The 27,599-nt window shown below is 42.7% G+C and overlaps 3 protein-coding genes and 1 long non-coding RNA gene across 4 annotated transcripts; 3 read left to right on the forward strand and 1 right to left on the reverse strand.

Moving 5' to 3' along the window:
* Positions 1–793: 793 nt before the first annotated feature.
* LOC123656353 lies at positions 794–2,730 on the forward strand. Its single transcript, XR_006743526.1, has 4 exons — positions 794–1,108; positions 1,266–1,367; positions 2,038–2,167; positions 2,284–2,730. It is a non-coding gene; the product is annotated as an uncharacterized LOC123656353 (long non-coding RNA).
* A 6,477-nt stretch (positions 2,731–9,207) lies between these two features.
* LOC123656526 (protein deltex) lies at positions 9,208–16,267 on the forward strand. Its single transcript, XM_045592196.1, has 11 exons — positions 9,208–9,406; positions 10,803–10,939; positions 11,810–12,032; positions 12,756–13,026; positions 13,435–13,448; positions 13,480–13,613; positions 14,017–14,096; positions 14,522–14,816; positions 15,307–15,467; positions 15,625–15,733; positions 15,908–16,267. Exons 1-11 carry the CDS (start codon positions 9,208–9,210, stop codon positions 16,112–16,114), a joined length of 1,830 nt encoding a protein of 609 aa, XP_045448152.1. The 3' UTR covers positions 16,115–16,267.
* Positions 16,268–16,277: 10 nt separating this feature from the next.
* On the reverse strand, positions 16,278–22,282 carry LOC123656527 (spidroin-1-like). Its single transcript, XM_045592197.1, has 14 exons — positions 22,278–22,282; positions 20,674–21,030; positions 20,308–20,580; positions 19,942–20,214; positions 19,576–19,848; positions 19,210–19,482; positions 18,844–19,116; positions 18,478–18,750; positions 18,112–18,384; positions 17,746–18,018; positions 17,380–17,652; positions 17,014–17,286; positions 16,648–16,920; positions 16,278–16,554 (listed from the first exon to the last, which is right to left on the reverse strand). Exons 1-14 carry the CDS (start codon positions 22,280–22,282, stop codon positions 16,278–16,280), a joined length of 3,642 nt encoding a protein of 1,213 aa, XP_045448153.1.
* Positions 22,283–24,410: 2,128 nt separating this feature from the next.
* Positions 24,411–26,199, forward strand: LOC123656528. Its single transcript, XM_045592198.1, has 2 exons — positions 24,411–24,735; positions 25,271–26,199. Exons 1-2 carry the CDS (start codon positions 24,411–24,413, stop codon positions 26,197–26,199), a joined length of 1,254 nt encoding a protein of 417 aa, XP_045448154.1.
* The last annotated feature ends 1,400 nt before the right edge of the window (positions 26,200–27,599 follow it).

Below are 27,599 nucleotides of genomic sequence, written 5' to 3' on the forward strand. Positions count from 1 at the left end.
TTTTTTACCATGTCTTTTATGGCTATGCTTACGACCTCGATTACGTTTCTTTCTACGTCGTGACCTACGTTCATAATCGTCACTATCACTAAAACTAGAATCTGTAGAAGTACTATCTACGCTCGATTCCCGCCGTTTTCGCTTAGATTTTCCCATTATCTCCACTAGTGATGCAATGAGTACATGATTCAAGATATACTTAGGAACAACAAATACAAAATTTTATATATATAACAAAACTAAATATATACTATCACAATATTAAACACAGCATTAATAGACACCGGCAGTAAATCCGGAAACAGCGGCAATAAGTAGGTACATGGAACCTCAATTAAGATATATAAACACACCAATAGCTATGTAGTTTAAATTAATAATAAAAAAAGTCATATAAGATTAATAATAACAGTTTAAGGGGCTACCCGGCCGAATTTACTGTTTTTACATTCCTTATAGTATGCTTGAACGTTGAATAAACAATAAAGTTCTAAAGACAATATTTTAGCTTGATAATTGATCTGTAATTGTGTCTACTGATATATTGAAAAATTTACCTTATCACGAGAAAATGAATTTTTCGTGAACGCTTTTCTTGGTCTAAAATCCGTATAAACTCGCTAATTATGCAACGCATAGACATGAAACTTTAACCAGTAGTGAATAATGCATTACTCTTCAATACTGTCTGCCAATTTTTCAATTAAATAGATAATTTTTGAGAAATTTGTAATATTGAGTTTCGTAAGTAAACCGGGCAAGCGGGTGTCTGCGCGGGCGACGAGGAGCATTCGCCTCTCGGCCGTTGTATGAGGAGCTTGTGTCGTTTGATGCGACGCGCGCGCATTTATTGTTTATTAATTTATTTTTATTGACCCCACAATTTTGACATTTGTGTGATAGGACACTGTAGACACTTTAGTTTTACAAGTGAACGAAAGGACGCATTTACTTATTTGCTTGTGCAAATACTGTTTATTTAGTTTTATAAGCGAGCGAAAGGACGAAATAACTACCTATTTGTTTACTTGTGTAAATTGAATATGCCGAAAGTATCAAAAGTGAAATGATATCAGCAACAAAGGCTCACGGAAATAAAAATCGCAGTGTAAGTACTTAATTACGTACTGATTTTTTATCGTAATTTTATATTGTATTGTAAGTTTATTACAATACAATAGAACGTATTAATAAAATTAATATAATATCAATTAAATTTACTAAAATTTACAATATAAATAATCATCTTATTATTTTATTTACAGAGCTCAAAGAAAAAGACAGGTACTACAACAACTCGATGTAAATATAGAAAACCAAGATTTAACTTCAGAAAATTGTCAACTTCGAACTTGCGATGTCACACAGTAAGTAAAATATGCTAAGAGTCACACCGCATTATTAGACACTTCCTGACTGGGCTTTGCGGACTTGGTGCGGTTATAAAAAAAGTAAATCGGTATGTGAACCCGACTGCTTAAATCGCTGTGAGTGATTTAAAATCAAGTCCAGTACTCAGTATAGGAATCTAGATTGAGTACTGGACTTGTTTATCTTTCTTTTCAGTTTTTATGCAGTCGGTTTTTATTTATTTCTTTTAATTTCCTTTTTTTACTTAGGATTAGTTTAAATGAAAAATGAGTACCTAGCCAGGAAGTGACATTTTAATCGTAGGCATCGATTACGTAATAGTATAAGTTTTGTGTGTTATATGTATGTGTGTATGTAATTAAGTATGTATGTATGTATGTATGTTATATTGTGTATTCTTTTTGTCTTTATTCATACTATCTAATGAAATGACAGACCTACTTATAATCGACGAATAAAGTATTTGTATATGTATATTATTTATGAATGTATGTTTTAGTGTGTCAAACATACCTATATAGTACCAAAAAAAAAATGCAGCAATAAGTGTACTAGTATTTGTTTGCGTGGATGTGTGTGTAGATATGTGTCTTTGTGTTATCTTAATTCAATGTGTACAAAATGTAAAATATGTTATTATCTTAGTAAATGTATATTTTTTTCTAGGACTACCTTCAAAAAAGTGCCACAAGGTCTAGATTTAACTACGCCTATGGCACATAAGAATAAGTTTGCAGAGTCAACTAATGGGTTTAATTCAACCTATTGTCATGGATTAGAAAGTGAAGAAAAAGAGGTATTTCCATTTTAGTTATCACTGTATTATTTTACCTTTCACATTTTCATTCTGGTAAACAAATAAAATATGTGTTCAACTTTTTGTTCTCGATTCAGTTATTTTTTTAATTTCAGTATACTGTTACTACGGAACCGGAAGAAATTATATCCGATAAACACGTCGGAAGGAAGATTGTGGCCATATCTCAATTCAAAAATTACTCAACTTTTGTAAACATGGCCATCTAGCGTATTCATCGAATGATATAATACTAACAGGAGAAAATCAAAATAGTCTGATATCATTATTTACTTTTCAGTGTAAAATGTATAACGTAACTCTTACAATCGAAAATGATATTATTATGAATTAATTTGAATGCATGTGCAGTAGCTGGTACCATCGCAATAGGATGTGGCCGGTCACAACTTGAAGAAGTGTTGTCAGCTATAAATTTGCCTAGTTTCACTGAAAATACATACGACCACAATCACAAGGTTATTGGCAAACATCGTCATCTCATTGAGGTGAAATGTCCCATTACAGCGCATAGAATCGGCATAGACGAAGCTATTAGGAAGACAAAAATAACCGTCTGGAAAATAAATAAGAATGGTCAATACCACATTAACAAAAATTGGTATTACCAAATTCAAGGTCAATTACATGTAACACAAAGCAAAAAATGTATATATGCGGTATGGGGCAGTGAAAATGAATCGCTTAGAATCGAAATTATTAATAAAGACGATAATTTTTGGCAGAAGGAAATAAAACAAAAGTTGACAAAATTCTATATTGACTGCATACTTCAAAAACTGATTGATCCGAACACATTATTTAAGAAATATACTCAAATAAAAGCAAAAATGTAACCGATTCATATTTAAAAATAAAAATCACAATTTTAAATCAATGAGTGTATGTTTAATCATGTGTACTCAATATAATAATTGTGTTTGCAGGCAAACGAAAAAAAACCGACTTCAGTTATATCGACAAGTAATAAAACGCAGGTAGACAAAAAATTAGTCAAGTAAATACGCATTATCAAAGATTACTCCAAAAGTTGTAATCAGATCTCGATGAAATTTAAATGTGACCACACGATAAACATCGGCTTTCGACTAAATCAAAAATTGTCAAAATCGGTACATTAAAAAGTTATGCGGATTTTCGAGTTTTCCTCGATTTCTCTGGGATCCCATCATCAGATCCTAGTTTACTTATCATGGTACCACACCTAAGATATCTCCTTTCCAACAAAAAAAAAGAATTATCAAAATCGGTCGATAAACGACGAAGTTATCCCCGAACATACATAAAAAAATATATACGGTCCTCCTCCTTTTTTGAAGTCGGCTAAAAAGAGTAGGATTTTTTTTAATTTATTCGGCCCGCTGACTAGTGGTCTCTTTACAATCGACTATTTGGCTAGTCGGCCAAAGCTATAATCAGCACATCTATACTAATTAAATTACTTACCAACAAATAGATATCCAGGTATTTCTTTTTAGTCCATCCCTATTTGCAAATTAACTCTGTAGCGTATTTAAATAATTTGCAAAGTTAGTATTCACATATATTTAGAAGTGAATTATAAATAAAATATATTTAGGTATTTTAATCTGTTTGCGTTATCAACTCTCGGCCTATAAAATCGATTGATGATTGCGCGTTGTAATAATACGCAACAAATCCGCTAGATGTCTTATTTTACCTCACGCGCTTAAATACGTAAAAGTTGTCAGGTGAAGAGCGGGAAGGGGGCGGTCAAGCGAGTTGAAACGCGCGAGGTCATTCAGATAGGGTACGCCCTTAAAAACAAAGATCAACGATAATTGTACATTTCTATTTCGAAACACATCGCGTAGTCTACGTGTAGTTACTTCAAAATAAAAAATAATAATAACAGCTTAAATAGTTTTCACTTGTAAATTAAAAGAACACTAACGCTGACCTGATTATTATAGTTTAGATATTAAATAGATCACTTTCACTAAACTTCCAAAAACATGTGTGCAGTTTTTTGTTTACCGCTCGCGTACCTTCTGCATATGAGATATGCGAATGAGATAATCAGGAGCAATTTAAATTTTGAAGGACTTCGCAGTAGCTCGCTAGTAGAATTTTCCTCGCTTTGGTTCGATATCGATTTTGAGGCGGCAAATGTTAACGTAGCCACATGAAAGTCAAATAACACTTTAAGATCTGACCTTAACATCCAAGATCGAGGAGACCGCAGCATCGGGCACGTAGATTAACTTTGTCACTTCTGACTGTTAGAAAAACTCAATATGCACTATTATAAAGTTTATTAATTAACACATCAGTACTTAACGCCACTAAGTAGTATCGAGACCGCCTTTTACGTCTGTTCCGTAGTCAGTATATATTCTCTCTGCTTTTGATCTACCACCGCCAAAACTAAATAAATAATTCCCCGTCAACGTCCATTCCCCTCTTAAGTGTCAACTGTGTTGCCATGACAAACGAGCTATCAAAGGCCTGGCAATTAACCGATTTTACTGATATTAAAATGATAGTGTTGCTAAACCTTAAAATAAATGTTTTGATAATTGATCCATATTTTTAATACTCTAACACTTGCAAAACCCTTTCTGTCATTCCATTCCACCTAAGACCCGTAGTTGTCGCGAGCGATCGTTTAAAATCCTAATTAACCTATTATTTTAACCTAAGTCACTGTTCGTGACCATATCGCCCACAATATATAGGTGGACTTTTATTAAAACGTGCCACACAGCTGACAGCTGACACTTGATAGCGCCCAAATATTTATTTCACTTATAAATTTCACCCACAACGCCCGTGGCATTTTTTACGTTAGTGGAACGCCAATTTTAGCAGTCATGATAATGAAACAATACCTACTTTACAAGTTTACAATACTGCAATCAAGCAGTGTTCATAGATGGTTCATAGAGTAAAATAAATATTAAACGTGTTTCCGAGGTAAGTTACGTTTCCGTTACCTAATTACTGTTAAAAGTTTTATGGCATTGTAAAAACCTATAAGTTTACGCTATTTACCGACATTTTATAGTAGTTTTATATTAGTGGCGTTACCAAATCCTGATACAAATACGAACCATACAAGGGTAAATTTATAAAGAGTTAATTACCATCAAAACTTATTTTTAAATTTCGATAAATGATTTATTATATAGTATATACAGTGCGTGCCTATCTTTGTCATATTATAATGACATAGGTGTCAAATGTCAATTATTAACAAGCGTCAATCATCAACGACGTCGAAATTCCATTGGATTGCCACTAGACTTGCGCAAAACAGTGCTTCAAAATGTAATGTAATATTACATTACATTTCGTACTGAGTAATATGGCATCACACCATCACACCGAACATTACCCGAAATGTGTACTGTTCGGCGTGAGATATTTCTTATGAAATGCTATATATCACGTAATTGTCATCACACCAAACATTCCATGAGATTTTGTACTTATAGTATGTTTAAGTGTACGGTGTTCGGTGTACTACATAGCAGACCAAACATCACTTTAGCATAAAAATGGTAAATGAGAGGTGGAAACTGGCTAAAAATTTATAATATTTGTTTTGTTTTTTAACCGACTTCCAAAAAAGGAGGAGGTTCTCAATTCGACTGTATTTTTTTTTATGTATGTTACTTCAGAACTTTTGACTGGGTGGAGCGATTTCGACAAATTTTCTTTTGATCGAAAAGTGGTGTGTGTCATTTGGTCCCATTTAAATTTATTTGAGATCTAAGAACTACTTTTCGAGTTATATCTAATAATGCGTTTTTACTTGACGCTTTTTTCGTCGATCTACGTTGTATTATACTGAATAACTTTCTACTGGATGTACTTACCGATTTTTATAATTCTTTTTTTGTTGGAAAGGGGATATCCCTAGTTTGGTACCATGATAAGGAAACTAGGATCTGATGATGGGATCCCAGAGAAATCGAGAGAAGCTTTCGAAAAATTGCAATAACTTTTTACTGGGTTTACCGATTTTGATGATTTTTAATTTAATCGAAAGCTGATGTTTATCATGTGGTCACATATAAATTTTATCGAGATCTGATAACTACTTTTTGATTAATCTTTGATAACGCGTATTTACTTGACATTATTTTCGTCACCTTACGTTGTATTATACCTCATAACTTTTTACTGGGTGCACCGATTTTGACGTTTCTTATATAAATTAAAAGCTACTATTCGTCACGTGGTCCCATTCAAATTTAATTGAGATTTGATTCGTAATTTGTGAGTTATATCTAATATTGCGTATTTACTTGACGGTTTTTTCGTCACCCTACGTTGTATTAAACGTTATATCTTTTTACTGGGTGCACTGATTTTGATCTTTTTTGTATAAATCAAAAGCTAATACTTGTCATGTCGTCCGTTTTAAATATGATTGAGATATAATGAGCAATTTTTGAGTAATCTTTGATGACACGTATTTACATAACGATGTTAAGACGACTGTGGTCATGTTCAATACTTTGCCACAACGCCATCTATCAAAATGTAATGAAATTACTTCGTTCACTATCGATCAAATTACAATATTCCACTAGAGTAGAGAGTAGCAGTTTATTCGTTATAAATATATTTGAGCTTTTAATTTTTGAGTTATCGCTAATACTGGGTATTTACTTGGCTATTTTACGTCGACCAACGTTATATTAACCTCATTACTATTTTACTGGGTGGATCGATATCGATGATTCTTTTTTTAATCGATAGGTGGTGCTTGTCATGTGGTCCCATTTAAATATAATTGAGATTTGACTCGAACTTTTTGAGCTATATCTGATATGGCGTATTTACTTGACTGTTTTTGGAGTTTTCTCCTTAAGAATCGATTTTCATTTAAGGCCCCGGAATGAAAAAATTGAACAGTAAAATCTACTGAACGAATGACCTTGTTAGAGATGGCGTTCAGACGTTTTCTAATAACGCAATTAGGTTCCGATAGGTGGCGTTATTGCATTCATTTATTTACAATTTGATATAGTAATAATATATTTCTTAGACTAGTAAGCCTTTTTGTGCCTATTTAGACAGTTGATCTGAAGGGGTAAACTCCAGTCGTGCATCGGAGCTGTGTGAAAACATGAACATTACATATTTTTAATAAAAAAGACATAAACCGTAATTCAATATAAATCCGCTTCAACTAAAAAACCCGCCGTAATAAGCGATGTCAGCGCTTCGCGCGAATCGACGACGGGCCTTTTATGAAATTTCTGCCTACAATCGCTAACAAAATGTTAGAAATAACAGTAGAACATTATATAATTCTACAATTTTATAATGTCGCGTTATATGGAATACGAACAAAGTATTACTATTTTTTCGTCGATCTACGTTGTATTACTCTTCGATGTAATTGAAGTCGGTTTTTTTTTCGTTTGCGAGCAAACACAATTATTTTTTGTTTGGTTTTCTAAAAGTTTATTCTAAAATTAGCTTTGATTTGTAAAAAAAGTTGGTTTCCCTTCATACTTAAGTAAACCCCAAGGAAAATTGGTATATTTATTCCAGGCTTAGGACTGGCAATACACATGGACAACTAAATTAATACTAGCCGTGACCCGCGATTTTACCCGTTTAGTTTCGATCCCCATGTGATTATTGATCCTCTTCGGATGTCCCATCGGTCACTATACCAAATTTCATCAAAATCAGAAAACGTAAAAGGTAGATAGAGTTACTTTCGCATCCCTACTAATATTATAAATGTGTGTTTGTTTGTTCGTCCTTCTTTTACGTCAAAACGGCTGAACCGAATTTGTCAAATTTTGGTATACAGATAAAACAGACCTTGGAGAGCCTTAGGCTACTTTATAACCCGGAATCATCAGAGGAACGGGAACTACGCGAGTGAAACCGCGGAACGCAGCTAGTTTATAATATAAGTTAGGAATAAACTAATGACCATGAATACTGGCGTATTTAAAAATCAACTTTATATACATACAATGATTACTTTTTTTATGTCAATACTTCATTTATAATTTTATTTTCACAAGCAACATAAACAAACAAAACATTTTAATAAATGCAAAAGCAGAAATTTGAACTCGAATTTTAGCGGTAGTCAAGTGCGTAACGCATTATTAAAAAGTATTACGTACAATGTTGTGCTATAATATGCCTTAGCATTCTTAAATACGATTCATATTTCACTTAAAAAAATGACGGAAACTCGCCACGGCTCAGTAGCTCGCTCTCACTCATACTAACGAAAATAATGTAGAGCTAGAGAGTGAGGTTATGACTGGTTGCAAAAGTGGGCCGCGCATCACCATGTCTCACTCAGTAAGTGAAGTTAGACAGAGCAAATAGATAAGAAATCCAACATTCCTACCGAACAGAGCGCGTAATGTCAAGTGTGATGTGTAATACTTCATTTCGTCGCGTAATGTGTGATGCCATATTTCATGTTCGAGTAATATCACGCGTAATATATCAATTGCATTACTTACACATGTCTAATTGCCACTCGTCTCTCGCCTTTCACAAGAAAAAAGTTGTGATTAACATGCTAATAACGAGTTTTATAACTCGTTTTCGATTTTAAAATAGTCCTGTCTGAATATATTATTGTAATAGGAATCAGATCGATAATTCTTTTCGAGGTGAAACTAGTCTACAATGGAATTTATTAAATAATAGTTTATAAGTATTAATGTGCATCAAGTTTCAAACCGTTTAAGACTAATTGGAAATGGTATGAAATTTTAAATCGTTTATTGATGTGAACTGTAGACTTTATAACGTTTGGATAATGTTTGCTACATTAACAATAGATTCGATTGCTTTAATAGCTTAACTAAAATAGAAAACAGACGCGATATTATTTATTAGTCATCCCACAATGTAAACAATAAGATAGTTCCTGTATATAGAAGACTAAACAAAAATAAGCATAAATTATTTCACACGGAGCTAAACTTATGTCTTTATCACACTTTGTATATAGTTTTTTTGTTGTAAAATGATTTATTCTTCCAGCGGTCGTAACCGAGATGTCGTCCGTTCATTGCGTGGTGGTGTGGGAGTGGCAGCACGACGGGCAGTGGCTCCCACACTCCCCTGGCGTTGCTCGGACGTTGGAAAGAGCTCATGCTAAGAAACTAACGAGGGTTGTGCTATCGGATGCCGACCCAGCCCTAAAGGGACACTATGTCAACCTACGGACATTAACACAGAGTTCAGATACGCCAGGTAACAAATAAATTAATAAGTTATGTTTAACATACATAAGATGTACAGATAGATTGTAATTTTTTCTTGACATGATTAGAATGTCTCTACTAAAAAAAAAACTACTGAAAAATACTGAAAAAGATCTACAACGATAACCATATTATATTATGAATTTTTTATTTAATGAAAATGAAATTTTAAACATTATTTCAAGCATTATTAATTATGTACAAATCCCAGCACGAAGTAAATGTTTGAGTGTGATATGCTTATTATTTGTAAACAAGTGTGCTAAGTTTCGATATTGACGTAAAATATAATGTACTTGTTTATGTTTAAAAATATTTCTTTTGGGTTGTGTCAAGTAGTCTAGTTTGAGTGTAGTTGATATACCCATAGTGACAGTAAACATATTTTAAAAAAGATTCATAAAATCATTGAGCTCACAACATGTAGGTGCTATGCAATAGAAATGCATTGTCTCAAAATTATTAGTCTCAAATATTATAAGATAAATTGTTATTTCTTTAATGTATTAGTTGTAGTGTTATTAATTTATGCTTGTTTATTGTACGCCTTGGTTTTAAACTGTAAGTGCAATAAATGTAAAATGTAATAAATAAATAAATAAATAAAAATTTGAGCACTGTATGTTGTGTTTGCTCTTGCAGGTTCGTTTTTTCTCTGATGACAAACATTTTGATAGGTCATATAGACATTTGCCGCAGTTTAGGCATTTATGTTTGTGTTTCTGGATATAGCGGTTAATCCCAGTGGTCATCATTGAGTTTAAGACTTCTATTATTTTATAAGTAGTGTAGCCAACAAGAAAAGTTACCATACAGATGTAAAAACTGATTAATTGATTGATTGATGTAGCTTTAATATCCCACTGCCGCATTGCCTCTTCGCCACAAGAGCACGAGAAAAGTAGAGTTGTTATTGACTATTTAAGTATAATTTTGATGATGAATCCAAACTAATAATATGGCATAATGCAGTTGAATATATTTCATGCGTGATATCGATTTTTACTTGAGGTCGTCGAATTATGAGATATATTTTTTTTACCAATTTTTAACCCCTTCCCACCATACCAGAAGGTATTATATAAGGAAGGTATATGTGGTAATTTTTTAGAACCCCATTCCCATAAATCACTTGTATTATTATATTTTTCATTTTTCTACAAAGTACATTGAAATTTTTAGAAAATGACCTTGATAAGCATTGTGATACAAATTTCCAGACACATCAAGGTTGCAGGGTGTTTTTTTGGGGTAGAAATTATATGAATGATATCTCATCACTCAAGTGGGGGACTTTTGATGTTTCTTGATTTTTCCGAACGCCCCGCAACTCACTTGATCGTGATTAATAGACGACTCCTTACATTGAATGATAAATGCCCCAGGAGTGAGCGAGTGTGCAGTGCGACGCGCGTGCTACAGCGTGCAGTCGGCGGGTGGACGCGGGATACGTTGGGAGTGGGCGAGACTCGCAGACCCTCCTCGAGCTGCCGAGCTGCGGTACGACCCACTGCCAATGGAGGTCAGTTGATCACGTAACGCTGTTGTACAACCAGATCCCCAAACAAGCGTATGGCTCACCTGACGGTAAGCGATTACCGTATCTTATAGATGTCTGCAACATCGGAAGCATTGCAAGGGTGTCGCCGATCCTCATCCAGTACTCGTTCTACATTACAGAATACATAATATGCTACAGCGCTGGCAGTCCGATACAGGTGACCGGTATACACTCACTCAACTTGCCGATTTTACGGGCTATGTTGGTTACTTTTGTTCTTTCAGAAGAGCTATGGTATTTTTTGTATTTGAGCAGCTGTGGTTTCTGATATTGGAAAGTTCTGTTCTGGTGAAGTTGCCTGAGCGTAAGTTATCTCGCATCTCCGTCTCATCTCACTAGATTCAAGGTTTCAAGAGAACTGGCCACACCATCTGCCCCACGTTGTCGGTCATGAAGTCCGTGTTGCTGGTGGCTTCCAGTTAATTAAATTGATTTACTCCTACTCATCTCCGATCTATATGTTCAAAAGTAAGAAGTTCGATGGATTATCGCCCCCGTCCATCGCCTTCCATAGTTCCAAGCTGGTAGTGAAATTTTGTTTTCCCCTAGTCCTCTTTTAAGACACCCTCCAACAGAGGGTTTACTGTATTTTATTCTGCCTTAGCTATTGTACCATAATATTAAGTGACTAAATATAAATACGAGCCAAAAACATGTAATCGGACAAACCGACAAATGACCATTTTTTGTGCGGCCTGGTAAAGATTTCTACATTGCTCTATGCCACCCTTAGTCGAAAAAGTGTAACGACCGCTGGTCGACACGACCATTCTAGATTGATTGAAGTGCATGTGTGTGTGTCTCTGTGCCTACAGCGCTATGTGTGTGCAGGTGCAGTGCCGCCTGGAGGAGGCGTGGTCTCGCGGCGAGGCGCTGCAGTGGGAGGGCTGGCTGCTGTGCGGCGCCAGCATGACGGCGCGCGGCGGCGGCGCGCTGCGGCTGCTGCGGCGCGCCCAGACCCCGCCCTACCCGCTGGTGCGCTCGCCCGCTGCCCCGCCCGCCCCGGCCACCCCGCCCGCCCCGCCCGCCCCGCCCGAGCGGCCCTGTCTCGACGGTGAGGATACTTGTGCCATGTGTATGGAACGAATGTACTGAATCGATTTTTAGTGACTAAATAGACAGTAGTGCTACTGTATTTCATGCAAGATATTACTGATTTTGTATTAAAACAGTTTTTATTCAATTTATTTTCAAGAGCAACTGCAGAGCTTATTGCTGATTTTTCTCTGCAGAAGCTACATTCCGAATCTTCCATTATATCTATAATCATTACATAGTATAAAATAAAGTCGCTTCCCGCTGTCTGTATGCTGAGATCTTTAAAACTACGTAACGGGTTTTGATGCAGTTTTCTTTAATAAATAGAGTGATTCCAGATGAAGGTTTATATGTATAATACATGTATAATATAGTAGAGGAACACTGACAGTTTTTCTAAACCGGCGAAGCCGGGATGGGTCGCTAGTAATATTATAAAGACGAAGCTTTTGTTCACACATGTTAATCTCAGAAACTACTTGCTGGAATTGAACAATTATTTTTTTGCTCAGAATTGATAGGCTACTGATATTTTAGTACATTTTTTTTTTCAAATTAATATGGGTGATACCAGGGAATAGCTTATTTATTTGATAGCTTATTATAAACAAAGAAACATTTTAAAATTCAATACTTTCCTTCAACACTCTTGCCTTACTATATAATTGTTGTTGCCACTCTTTTATTCCTAGCTATATATTATTAAAAACCTTTATAAAGTAACTTTTTGCACCAACAGCTCGAAGAACACGTATACCTCAGCAGCACACGGGCTCGAGTGTACACTCAGTCCAGTCAATACGTTCAGTCCAGTCAGTTCAGTCGGTGCAGTCAGTGAAGTCGGCTAAGTCCGTTCAGTCGGTGAAGTCGGCACCTGCACACACACAGTGTAGGGAAGGTCGGGACAGGAGGGATAGTCGAGACAGACATGGCGCGAGGAGTGCGTCACCTAAGGACAGGAAACCGGGGCTAGCTCGACAGATATTACATAATCTCAATATATTTAGTAAGTATATTTATTGTTATATTGTTTGCTTCTATTTAAATATCACAAATGTAGTAAGTAGTAAATAGTAATTTAAAAAAAAAAACATATTTTAAAAAATGGTATTCGCCGACGGCTCTGCCTTGGCTATATTCGGAAAAATAAGTTGAAAAAATTTTTACTTACAAAAAAAAAGATATACGTAATCAGTAACAGAAAAATCTGTCAGTGTTCACCTTGTTCTAGTTTTTCTTGACAGTCTACGGACTGCTGGCCTGAAGTGCCAATATAATAAAAAACCTCTAGCGGATAAGCAATAATATAGTAATAAAATGCTAGATATAAGTCTGTGAATGTTGCACAGTAAAAAAATATACTAATTTCAAAATACTATAATTACGTTGCCAACACGCAGGCAACAACAATAAGGCAGCAGCGGCAGCAGCAGTAGCAGCAGCAGCGGCAGCAGCAGCAGCAGCAGTGGAGCAGCAACAGCGCTGCGAGGAGCAGCGGCACACTGATACGGAGAGCAGCAGCACGCGCTCGGCGCGGCGCCACAGTGTCGACACTGTCTCTACCTACCTCAGCCATGAGAGCAAGGAGAGTCTGCAGGTATGGGCAACAGCGTTGTTAACTTTAAAGCCTTAGGGCTACCCATAAATTACGTAACATGAATTTCACTAGTTTTTGGCCCCTCCCCTGTCTTGTTACAAATGGTCACATTTATGAGACCTTCCCCTAGTGTAAGAATACAAATTTTGTAATTTTACACCTTAAATTATTATTAAAACATACGTTTCGATATTATTTTTATTGCCATTAAAATTATGTTTTGAAATTGTGATGTCATAAAATTTTAGACGCCTGTCATGGAGTCCTCACATGTTGTCAACTCCATTGAACCTTGACAAACAATCATTAAATATTTGAATATTTCATAATTCATACTGTTTTACATAATTATGTTGTTTTATTTTAATACGATATAATAACAATACTGTTAAACATTGAGCAGCAAGCGGCAGTGGGCGAGCTGCTGAACTGCAGTGCGGGCAGTGACGACGTGTTCGAACCAGCTGACTCGAGGCAAGACCTGCTCACATCATCTAATGATAGGAATATAGGTATTTTATTTTTTGTTACATTTGACCAAGTATATTTATGATTCTTTTCTCTCTTCACATTCTGATTGTTTTTTTTTTTTTTTTTTTTTTAGTTAATGTAAAATCTCAATACAATAGTTGATTATACTTAAATAGAAACATTGCCGTGAAAGCCTAGAGATTTCGATAGATTTAAATCTGACAACTTTACTCACCACAGGAAATGCAATGCTACTTAAGAATAGTATTGATAGCTGTGATCTTCTGTAAGGTTGACACGTACTTTCTCTGATGGGCTGCTCCAGATTTTGAGCAGGACATATTACCGCTGTGAATAATTTTTTTTAAACTTGATGTATTAGCTTTTTGGGTATAAATACTAAAATGACTTATCACGTCAACAGATTGCAAATTAAGCGACGCCCTCCACCAGCTGTCCGTCTCAGACACCGAAGACGTCGAGAGCGAGGACGAGGAGAGCATCTGGCGCTGGGTGTCCGAAGTGGCGCGGCCGCAGTGGGGCGCGCTGTGCTGGGCCTGCGCCCGCCCGCTCGACCCCCACGAGCCGCAGCCCGCCCCCGGCCCCGCGCCCGCCCCCACCCCGCCCGCCCCCGACCCGCGCCTGCAGCGCGCCGTGGCGCTCGCCGGCTGCCACCACGTGCTGCACCTGCAGTGCCTCACCGACCACCTGGAGCGGTTGAGAGAGAACGGGGTTAGTGAGCCTGGCACTTACCGACGCGTGTACCCATTCGCGTTTTTTTCCACTGCCGCTGAATACTCTGCTCGAACTTCTCGCTAAGCTAGCGTTGGCTTTTCTGTAACGAGCATAATGTGAAAGCTGTGTAAATTTACTCACATTTTTTTTTTAAACAATAAATAAATAAATATCATATAACATACACACACGGACGTCGGTTTCTATGGTAAGCAACTTAATGCTTGTGTTACAGGTAACAGTCAACTGTTATATCTATTTTTTTTTTTGATAAACGTACATAGAAATAATACATATATAAATATATAGATACAAATATTATATTACACCCAGACTCAGGCGGGAATACAACCCACAACCCGCAGGACAGAAAGCAGGGCCACTACAAACTGGGGCCAACGGGCTAGTCCAATTGGCTTGTTTCTTTAATTCTAAATTGAATAGAATTCCTAGTCATTATTTGAAATGAGGTTCTTGGTTTATGCAGGAGCGGCCGTATATCTCGTGCCTGGTGTGCGGACAGAGCTACGGCCGGCGAGCGCGGAGCGCCGGCGCGGGCGAGCAACCTCCCGGGTCCATGGCGTGGCGCGCGCAGCCCTCCGCGCTGCCCGGCCACCCGCACGCCGCCTCCATACTCGTCACCTACAAGTGAGTGTGTCGCACGTCTCGTGCACTGTTCACTGAGCGGGCTCCATCTATACTTACAAGTATCCATAATGTATCCAGTTATTAATCTAAATAAATCCACTGCTTTGTTTAGTCTAATTTTAACTGCTGTTTTTATTAATTTTTTGGTGCTTTTCAGCTTTCAATCTGGTCGTCAAGGACCGCGTCACCCGCGTCCCGGCGCGCCGTACTACGCTGTGGGCTTCCCGCGACATTCTCTCTTACCGGACACACCACTAGGACGACAGGTAACCTGTCCTTAATTGTTATTACATAAATTTGATTTTTTTGCTAAAATTTTTTTTGGTAAAGTTCGGCTCGAAGGACCATTGTTTAATTGAGTTGCTTTTAGGAAGTTTTCGTATTATTCCAGTACGGTTCATAAGTATCGTATTTCACAATAAGGGCACGGTGTTCCGCAGGTGCTAGCAGCCCTGCGGGCGGCGTGGGAGCGGCGCGTGCTGTTCACCGTGAGCGCGTCGCAGACGACCGGCCGCGAGCACGTGGTGGCGTGGAGCATCCCGCCGCCGCCCGCCGCCGCGCACCACTACCTGCCGCCGCACGCGCCGCGCCCGCTGCCCTCCGCGCTGGCGCACCTCGCCCGGCTGCTGCGGGACACCTCCTCGTGACACCGCACAGCGCGCCCCCACCACCACCGCCACCACCACCACTACCTGCCGCCGCACGCGCCGCGCCCGCTGCCCTCCGCGCTGGCGCACCTCGCCCGGCTGCTGCGGGACACCTCCTCGTGACACCGCACAGCGCGCCCTACCACCACCGCCACCACCACCACTACCTGCCGCCGCACGCGCCGCGCCCGCTGCCCTCCGCGCTGGCGCACCTCGCCCGGCTGCTGCGGGACACCTCCTCGTGACACCGCACAGCGCGCCCTACCACCACCGCCACCACCACCACTACCTGCCGCCGCACGCGCCGCGCCCGCTGCCCTCCGCGCTGGCGCACCTCGCCCGGCTGCTGCGGGACACCTCCTCGTGACACCGCACAGCGCGCCCTACCACCACCGCCACCACCACCACTACCTGCCGCCGCACGCGCCGCGCCCGCTGCCCTCCGCGCTGGCGCACCTCGCCCGGCTGCTGCGGGACACCTCCTCGTGACACCGCACAGCGCGCCCTACCACCACCGCCACCACCACCACTACCTGCCGCCGCACGCGCCGCGCCCGCTGCCCTCCGCGCTGGCGCACCTCGCCCGGCTGCTGCGGGACACCTCCTCGTGACACCGCACAGCGCGCCCCACCACCACCGCCACCACCACCACTACCTGCCGCCGCACGCGCCGCGCCCGCTGCCCTCCGCGCTGGCGCACCTCGCCCGGCTGCTGCGGGACACCTCCTCGTGACACCGCACAGCGCGCCCTACCACCACCGCCACCACCACCACTACCTGCCGCCGCACGCGCCGCGCCCGCTGCCCTCCGCGCTGGCGCACCTCGCCCGGCTGCTGCGGGACACCTCCTCGTGACACCGCACAGCGCGCCCTACCACCACCGCCACCACCACCACTACCTGCCGCCGCACGCGCCGCGCCCGCTGCCCTCCGCGCTGGCGCACCTCGCCCGGCTGCTGCGGGACACCTCCTCGTGACACCGCACAGCGCGCCCTACCACCACCGCCACCACCACCACTACCTGCCGCCGCACGCGCCGCGCCCGCTGCCCTCCGCGCTGGCGCACCTCGCCCGGCTGCTGCGGGACACCTCCTCGTGACACCGCACAGCGCGCCCTACCACCACCGCCACCACCACCACTACCTGCCGCCGCACGCGCCGCGCCCGCTGCCCTCCGCGCTGGCGCACCTCGCCCGGCTGCTGCGGGACACCTCCTCGTGACACCACACAGCGCGCCCTACCACCACCGCCACCACCACCACTACCTGCCGCCGCACGCGCCGCGCCCGCTGCCCTCCGCGCTGGCGCACCTCGCCCGGCTGCTGCGGGACACCTCCTCGTGACACCGCACAGCGCGCCCTACCACCACCGCCACCACCACCACTACCTGCCGCCGCACGCGCCGCGCCCGCTGCCCTCCGCGCTGGCGCACCTCGCCCGGCTGCTGCGGGACACCTCCTCGTGACACCGCACAGCGCGCCCTACCACCACCGCCACCACCACCACTACCTGCCGCCGCACGCGCCGCGCCCGCTGCCCTCCGCGCTGGCGCACCTCGCCCGGCTGCTGCGGGACACCTCCTCGTGACACCGCACAGCGCGCCCTACCACCACCGCCACCACCACCACTACCTGCCGCCGCACGCGCCGCGCCCGCTGCCCTCCGCGCTGGCGCACCTCGCCCGGCTGCTGCGGGACACCTCCTCGTGACACCGCACAGCGCGCCCTACCACCACCGCCACCACCACCACTACCTGCCGCCGCACGCGCCGCGCCCGCTGCCCTCCGCGCTGGCGCACCTCGCCCGGCTGCTGCGGGACACCTCCTCGTGACACCGCACAGCGCGCCCTACCACCACCGCCACCACCACCACTACCTGCCGCCGCACGCGCCGCGCCCGCTGCCCTCCGCGCTGGCGCACCTCGCCCGGCTGCTGCGGGACACCTCCTCGTGACACCGCACAGCGCGCCCTACCACCACCGCCACCACCACCACTACCTGCCGCCGCACGCGCCGCGCCCGCTGCCCTCCGCGCTGGCGCACCTCGCCCGGCTGCTGCGGGACACCTCCTCGTGACACCGCACAGCGCGCCCTACCACCACCGCCACCACCACCACTACCTGCCGCCGCACGCGCCGCGCCCGCTGCCCTCCGCGCTGGCGCACCTCGCCCGGCTGCTGCGGGACACCTCCTCGTGACACCGCACAGCGCGCCCTACCACCACCGCCACCACCACCACTACCTGCCGCCGCACGCGCCGCGCCCGCTGCCCTCCGCGCTGGCGCACCTCGCCCGGCTGCTGCGGGACACCTCCTCGTGACACCGCACAGCGCGCCCTACCACCACCGCCACCACCACCACTACCTGCCGCCGCACGCGCCGCGCCCGCTGCCCTCCGCGCTGGCGCACCTCGCCCGGCTGCTGCGGGACACCTCCTCGTGACACCGCACAGCGCGCCCTACCACCACCGCCACCACCACCACTACCTGCCGCCGCACGCGCCGCGCCCGCTGCCCTCCGCGCTGGCGCACCTCGCCCGGCTGCTGCGGGACACCTCCTCGTGACACCGCACAGCGCGCCCTACCACCACCGCCACCACCACCACTACCTGCCGCCGCACGCGCCGCGCCCGCTGCCCTCCGCGCTGGCGCACCTCGCCCGGCTGCTGCGGGACACCTCCTCGTGACACCGCACAGCGCGCCCTACCACCACCGCCACCACCACCACTACCTGCCGCCGCACGCGCCGCGCCCGCTGCCCTCCGCGCTGGCGCACCTCGCCCGGCTGCTGCGGGACACCTCCTCGTGACACCGCACAGCGCGCCCTACCACCACCGCCACCACCACCACTACCTGCCGCCGCACGCGCCGCGCCCGCTGCCCTCCGCGCTGGCGCACCTCGCCCGGCTGCTGCGGGACACCTCCTCGTGACACCGCACAGCGCGCCCTACCACCACCGCCACCACCACCACTACCTGCCGCCGCACGCGCCGCGCCCGCTGCCCTCCGCGCTGGCGCACCTCGCCCGGCTGCTGCGGGACACCTCCTCGTGACACCGCACAGCGCGCCCTACCACCACCGCCACCACCACCACTACCTGCCGCCGCACGCGCCGCGCCCGCTGCCCTCCGCGCTGGCGCACCTCGCCCGGCTGCTGCGGGACACCTCCTCGTGACACCGCACAGCGCGCCCTACCACCACCGCCACCACCACCACTACCTGCCGCCGCACGCGCCGCGCCCGCTGCCCTCCGCGCTGGCGCACCTCGCCCGGCTGCTGCGGGACACCTCCTCGTGACACCGCACAGCGCGCCCTACCACCACCGCCACCACCACCACTACCTGCCGCCGCACGCGCCGCGCCCGCTGCCCTCCGCGCTGGCGCACCTCGCCCGGCTGCTGCGGGACACCTCCTCGTGACACCGCACAGCGCGCCCTACCACCACCGCCACCACCACCACTACCTGCCGCCGCACGCGCCGCGCCCGCTGCCCTCCGCGCTGGCGCACCTCGCCCGGCTGCTGCGGGACACCTCCTCGTGACACCGCACAGCGCGCCCTACCACCACCGCCACCACCACCACTACCTGCCGCCGCACGCGCCGCGCCCGCTGCCCTCCGCGCTGGCGCACCTCGCCCGGCTGCTGCGGGACACCTCCTCGTGACACCGCACAGCGCGCCCTACCACCACCGCCACCACCACCACTACCTGCCGCCGCACGCGCCGCGCCCGCTGCCCTCCGCGCTGGCGCACCTCGCCCGGCTGCTGCGGGACACCTCCTCGTGACACCGCACAGCGCGCCCTACCACCACCGCCACCACCACCACTACCTGCCGCCGCACGCGCCGCGCCCGCTGCCCTCCGCGCTGGCGCACCTCGCCCGGCTGCTGCGGGACACCTCCTCGTGACACCGCACAGCGCGCCCTACCACCACCGCCACCACCACCACTACCTGCCGCCGCACGCGCCGCGCCCGCTGCCCTCCGCGCTGGCGCACCTCGCCCGGCTGCTGCGGGACACCTCCTCGTGACACCGCACAGCGCGCCCTACCACCACCGCCACCACCACCACTACCTGCCGCCGCACGCGCCGCGCCCGCTGCCCTCCGCGCTGGCGCACCTCGCCCGGCTGCTGCGGGACACCTCCTCGTGACACCGCACAGCGCGCCCTACCACCACCGCCACCACCACCACTACCTGCCGCCGCACGCGCCGCGCCCGCTGCCCTCCGCGCTGGCGCACCTCGCCCGGCTGCTGCGGGACACCTCCTCGTGACACCGCACAGCGCGCCCTACCACCACCGCCACCACCACCACTACCTGCCGCCGCACGCGCCGCGCCCGCTGCCCTCCGCGCTGGCGCACCTCGCCCGGCTGCTGCGGGACACCTCCTCGTGACACCGCACAGCGCGCCCTACCACCACCGCCACCACCACCACTACCTGCCGCCGCACGCGCCGCGCCCGCTGCCCTCCGCGCTGGCGCACCTCGCCCGGCTGCTGCGGGACACCTCCTCGTGACACCGCACAGCGCGCCCTACCACCACCGCCACCACCACCACTACCTGCCGCCGCACGCGCCGCGCCCGCTGCCCTCCGCGCTGGCGCACCTCGCCCGGCTGCTGCGGGACACCTCCTCGTGACACCGCACAGCGCGCCCTACCACCACCGCCACCACCACCACTACCTGCCGCCGCACGCGCCGCGCCCGCTGCCCTCCGCGCTGGCGCACCTCGCCCGGCTGCTGCGGGACACCTCCTCGTGACACCGCACAGCGCGCCCCCACCACCACCGCCACCACCACCACTACCTGCCGCCGCACGCGCCGCGCCCGCTGCCCTCCGCGCTGGCGCACCTCGCCCGGCTGCTGCGGGACACCTCCTCGTGACACCGCACAGCGCCCCCTACCACCACCGCCACCACTGCCAAGGATACAAGGAATAATTGCTAAATTCAGCTCTGCTATTCAATTTTACCGCGTACAGAGAATCTATGGCTAACGTACATTTTAAATGAGGCCAGTATTCAAGTTCATGATCTCTAATAATGATATTTTAATATCCAGTTTTAAGTTCCCTAACACTAATTATTGAATTTTATATTTGATAAAGCATTTCGAATTATAAATCTACATTTATAGATTTATCCACATTTATCGTCTTCCAAAAGGTTTATTCTATTTGTAACAATTTTAAACATTACTATATTTTGAGAATGATTACAACAGTCCACATTTGTATATAGTTATATTTTATTTGTTATTTATATATTTTATTCTAGGTATTGATGTAATTAAGGTCCAATTATTGGATGATTTTATTAATAGATTTTTACAACGAATAGGTAATAGTGACAAAATTGTTGATGAATCGTAATCGTTCACATGACTAGTGTGTTGCTTCGGCTTTATCTGTCAAAGCAAGATTTATAAATGATATTTTGTATTAAAATATATATCAATATATATAATACGACAAAAAATATTTGTATCATATCTTGAATTTGTTTTTATAATGTAAACTGTAAAGTAATATATTTTTTTTACCTCGAATAGACTATCAAAAAGTTAAATATACCTTAATAGTCAGAATATGAAAGTTTATTCATCACCAAAGGGGTATATAGTAGGTGATCCGAACTAGAGGCGACGGTAACCTATCTGTTTAATGGATGAATTTTATTTGATATTTGTTTTAGTATATTAGAACATTAAAATGAACGATATTTCATTGCTAGTATGATGACATATGATTGCCTGCTTAAAGTCTGGTTGGAACAGCGGTTGGCGAATATAATACAGCGTGGCCGGGAACTTTCCAGCCAACCCTTTCGCGATTTATTTTTATTATACTAAAGAAGAAAATTATTTTTCTTTTATCTATTATACAGGTTTAAAAAAAAAAAAAAAAAAAAAAAAACGAGATAACCAGGCGTTTGATTAAGTTTGGACAATCAATACTATATGTGCCTTAAGTTGTATAATATATAATTTTTGACACATTTTATCCTATACGAAAGTTTATGACAAAAGTACAAAACCAAAATATAATATATATATAGTGAATAGTATGCTAAAATAAAATCTCCGTTTGTGCGTTTAAATATATTAAGTATACATAATTTGTCACAACATTGTAATATAAAACAATAAAACTCGTTCTTAAGGTACGCCATTTCGAGTGTATTAAAAAGTAAATGAAATCTCAATCACAATTATCTCACATATTGTGTTTTCTACATAGTGCTTATCAAATATTACAATATATAAAATAAATATGTAAATGGTTGCCCGTTACGTGTGTCTACAATGAATAATTTTGATAAAAGATAAAATTTTCTTGACAATGGATATTATCTTGTTTGAAATATTTAAAAAATACATAGGAAACAAATCCATTTATAATGAGTAGAAGAATTCGAAAAAAGTTATTCCTTCGAGATATTTCTTGAATAAAAAAAAAACTTTATTTTACGATAAGTTATACAATTAAATCTCATTTTATTTTTCGTATTTCGTATTAGTTTATTAGCAACTCAAAACTTTACCTCTTAATGACACTTCATGGAAAAAACAAAGTAGTTTTTTTTTTTTACGATTTGTAACTGTAGTCTTCCGTAGATTATTATATATTTGTTATCTTACAATTAAGTTTTGTATTTAAGACTGATAAAGTATCATTTAACGTAGGTATTTTCATAAAAGACAGTTATTTACAGATATAGAAATATATCAGAATATAAATCTTGCCAGTACGTGCCTCTGAAATATATTGTATATAGATATTTTATAAAATAAAAAAAATAAGTCTTCCCTTATAACAGATCTTCCGTTTCGAAGCTTTATTGTTATTTAAATATGTAATATAAGATGTATTGTAAGTATAAAACACATAGATTATAAGTCGTTAAACGATGTTTATTTTGGCGCCAATGTCGTAGCCATATTGTTTTGTAGAGTACAAAAGCAATTGTGTCAAAAAGATTTTTTTTTTAATTAAAAAAGAGGTTTTTAGTTTGTTTACTCTATTCTATGTAATTTATACAATATAATATAAAATTTTGTAAGAAAAATTGTAAATTTTGGTACAACGTTCGAGTTGTCAGTAAATTACGTTTTTTTAAAAAATATTATTTAGTCAATAAAGTTACATAATAAAATTAACTTGTTTTTTTTTTACTTTCATTTTCCATTTTCATATACAATACAATTTTTAGTACTGTATTGATAAAATATAATTTAAACTTATTAAAATAGAGTTGAAATGTGACACAATATATATAAGAAAAAAACTGGGCACAACATGTTATTTTATTATATTAAATAAGTTTTTAAACCTTATTACTTCTTTCTAATTCTTCTTTCTTGGTCAAAAGGTATCATATCATAGATATTTAATATTATGTAAAGTGTAATTCATTATTTACAACCTTATGAAACAGAACTATTCTGGTTACACATCAATAGCTATAAAATGTGTGAAATTTATGGAATTTCAAAATTATCAATCACACTTCAAATCTTGCATATAAATATTCCAACGGTGACAATACAAATTAGAGTAAGAGTTACAATCTAATATATATATCTACGAGAATTAGCATTTGATTATTATTTTTCATCAATACAAATTGAATAAAGCCTAATTTACCAGAAACGATTCCATAATCGTTCATAGATATCAATAGCTTATAACATTTTCCTTAAATGCGTCCAGCAACTCCTCATCTTCATATCATACGGAGTTTCTCCTGTCTTCTGCGTAACTTCATTTAGTATTGCCCGTTACAATTTTATTCCATAATCAAGTTGTTTTGTAGCTGTCAACTTCCACTAAAAACTTTAATCAATAAATTTAATGAATACTTCTTACACTGTTTGCCTCGCTATATGAAACACTTACTCATGACCATGGGTTGACTGGAAGATATCTCTTTAAGAGATAAGTCCACCTTTGCCATATACCTTTCTATTATTGTATGTTTTATATCTATTTTTTGAGTGCAATAAAGTATATAAATATAATATAATAGACAATAAGATATAGGTATAAATAAATATTTAGAGTAGCGTTTAAGCAAACATTAAATGTGATATAATGAGAATAAACAGGTCTTATCACAAAAGAATAAATACCTTATTTTCTACTACCAAAGACTCAATTCAAACATTTGTTACCCAAGTCCCATTAAAACAAAAGTAATAAATGCAAATATTAACAAAACTATCTTATGCATTAATTCTCTCTTTTATATAAAACTCGTGGAAATATTAAATATTTCAAAACCGCCTCGATAGTCTAAAATGGAGTGCCGCGCAAAAAACATTACAAAACTTCAAGATATTTTAAGTGACAAACAATTGGAACATATTGTCCAAAAAGTTAAGACTGGAGCGAAAATTGTTGGCTATGATCTCCAACCACTTACTACATCAGATATGGCAGGACTACTCGGAAATTATTTCAGGCTAACGATACAGGTTCAAGAGGACTCAGTCAAAAATATACATTTATTTATAAAAACTTTACCGTTTAACCAAACAAAGGTTGACACTATACGACAAAACAATTTTAACACAAGAGAAGCTTTATTTTACAAACTTATCGAAGAAATGGATGACAGTGAAGGTAGGTTTCACGGATTCTTTTTTCTAATAGAAAAAAGAATCTGTCTTTAAATTCGAAATTTAAACTCATAAAATAATATATGTATAGCCCCTTATGGAGACACAAAATAAAACATTATAGAAACAAAACGAATTCATTTACTTTAAGTAGCCTCCGAGGATCCTATCTCATCCGTTTATCAACATTATGCTGATTAGTATTTTTCTGTTGTCTGTGTTAAGCTCTCAATTTTTTCATTCTTAATATTAACGGACAGTTATTGTGACTATAACTTGATAATACTTCTAGCTAGAGAAGAGACGCTACTCCTCGTCTTCGGCCTGTTTATTTCAAAGCCAGTAGTTGTATGGTTATCCCGCCATTAGTCAACTTTTTAAGTTCCAAGGTGGTAGTGGAACCATGTCATTCCTTAGTCGCCTCTTACGACACCCACGGGAAGAGAGGGGGTGGCTATATTCTTTGCTGTCGTAACAACACAGCAGTCTAGTTGCAAAAGATTATTAGTTTTAATGATAATTTAAAATATTGATTGCAGATCCAAATCCTTGGCTACCGAAAGCTTATATTTATAATGAAAATACGCTTGTAATGTCTGACCTCTCTAAAGAAGGATACAAGTCACATCCTTCAACGAAATATTTCGACAAAAACCACATTATGGTTACAGCAAAATCCGTCGCTCGTTTCCACGCCGTCTTCGCCAATTACGTGACAAAGAAAAGCGAATATAGAAGCAAAGCCTACAATTTCCTTGATGACTATGGTCACCTCATGAATGAGCCAACATTCCTCGACCCGCGATGGTCACAGGCTGCTGCCAAATTAACTTGCAATTATCTGAAAGAATACTCTGCAAATTATAACAAATACCCAGCTTATTTAGAGGAACAATTGAGTGGTTTGTACTGTAAGGCTTATAACGATTTAAAAGATTATCAAGACACTTTAAATGTTATTATTCATAGGGATCTCTGGTTCAATAACATATTATTTCGTTATTCCGGAGACGTGGCCGTCAATGCTATTCTATTAGACTATCAAAGCATGCGGGTTGCTCCACCAGCCTTCGACATAATGCTAGTACTCCATTTGACAACCTCTAAAAGGTTCCGAGAGTGTCACGAAAGTGAAGTACTTCATTATTATTATTCACTTTTCATGGAATCGTTAGATGATAATACTAAACAAAGATTGGCATCAATGCATTACGATATTGATACTTTCCTGTTCTGGTGCGAGAAGGCTCGACTTTTTGCGATGTTCTACACTGCGGGGGCATTTCCTATCATTTTGATGGATTCAGTTCATGCTCAGAAAACATTAGACGACCCAGCAATGCTTATAGATCTTATGTATAAAGATCGATCGGAGCCAGTACTTGAACACGCGAAAGAAAACACCAATTATAGAGACAAACTTTTAGATATCTTTGAAGAAATAGTTGAATATGCCTTACAAAATTGAGCAGCGATGCGTCAATGATCGTTATTTAGTCTATAGGCGCGATCGTGAAAGCAGCGGTTTTCATGCTGATAAGTTGGGTGGTGGGGTTTTAATAGCTGTTTCTAAGCGTTTCCATTCCTTTCATATATGTACTTATGAATCGCACTGTGAGGATTTATGGGTTAAACTTGAACTGCTAAATACCAATGGTCAAATTGATTATCTGTACATTTGCACCGTTTATATTATAACATATCATTTATAATTATATTAACATATTTTTATAACACTTCACTTTAAATAAAAATCATATAATTGAAAAACTTAGCTCCTTCAACATAATTGTTCTTGGGGATTTTAACTTGGGTAGTCTGTGTTGGAACTAGACGACTGGCTTTGCACTAACTCCGGTAACAACGAATAGTTTGTTGAATAACATGATTACTGATTTTATGTCATTGAACGCTCTTACACAGTATAATTGTAGTCAAAATAATAAAAACCGCATTTTGTATCTAGTAATGAGCTCTCTAGTGATCTCCCAATTGGACGAAAGCAAGGACCTTCTTTGCAGGATAGACCCATTACACCCTCCTATTGAGTTTTCCGTTAAAATTGACTTTCAGGAAAAGCTCAAGTTTTTTATTGAGGCCAGGTTCCGCTTCTACAAAACTGATTATAACAAATTACAAGTGCCCTGAACAATATGTGGGCGAAGGAATTGTCGAGTTATGGTTGACTTGATGATATGGTTGCACATTTCTATAAAGTTCTGAGAGTCATAATTGCTAAACATGTGCCCAAATCCAAACCACGGTCCAGTAAATATCCGCTATGGTTAGTACTGATAAAAGTCATCATGGAAAAATTTAAATATTGAACCAAATATCGTAAATATGACAACCCTCGTGATTTAATTACTTTTGAGTTGCTCGGGGAGCGTTGCGCGAAGCTTCATAATCTAAACTATAAATTGTATTTGAATAGCCTGGAAACAACTTTGTCTTCAAAGCCTAAACTTTTTTGGAGCTTTATCAAGCGCAAAAAGGTTAATCAAGTTCCTATCCTGCCACGATGTCTTTAGATGGCGAAGTGGCTTCTTCCGGACCTGACATTTGCAATTTGTTTGCATCACATTTTTATTTCGTACTTAACACATATAGGATTCTGGTCCCCGATGAGTCCAATTTACCACCGACTTCGACATATCTAACTGCGATATCAGTAACAAAAGACCAAGTTTTTAGAATTTTAAAAAGACTTGACCCTACAAAGGGTTCTGGCTCCGATGGAGTACCTTCCATTTTTGAGATAAAATGTGCGGACGCCCGGCTTTATCACTTTCAATTATTTTTAATAGGTCTCTTGGCTCTAGTGTTTTCACATCGGTTTGGAAAAGTGCCCTTGTAATGCCATCATTC

This window comes from Melitaea cinxia, chromosome 9, assembly GCF_905220565.1.
Source record: "Melitaea cinxia chromosome 9, ilMelCinx1.1, whole genome shotgun sequence".
Lineage (NCBI taxonomy): Eukaryota > Metazoa > Arthropoda > Insecta > Lepidoptera > Nymphalidae > Melitaea > Melitaea cinxia.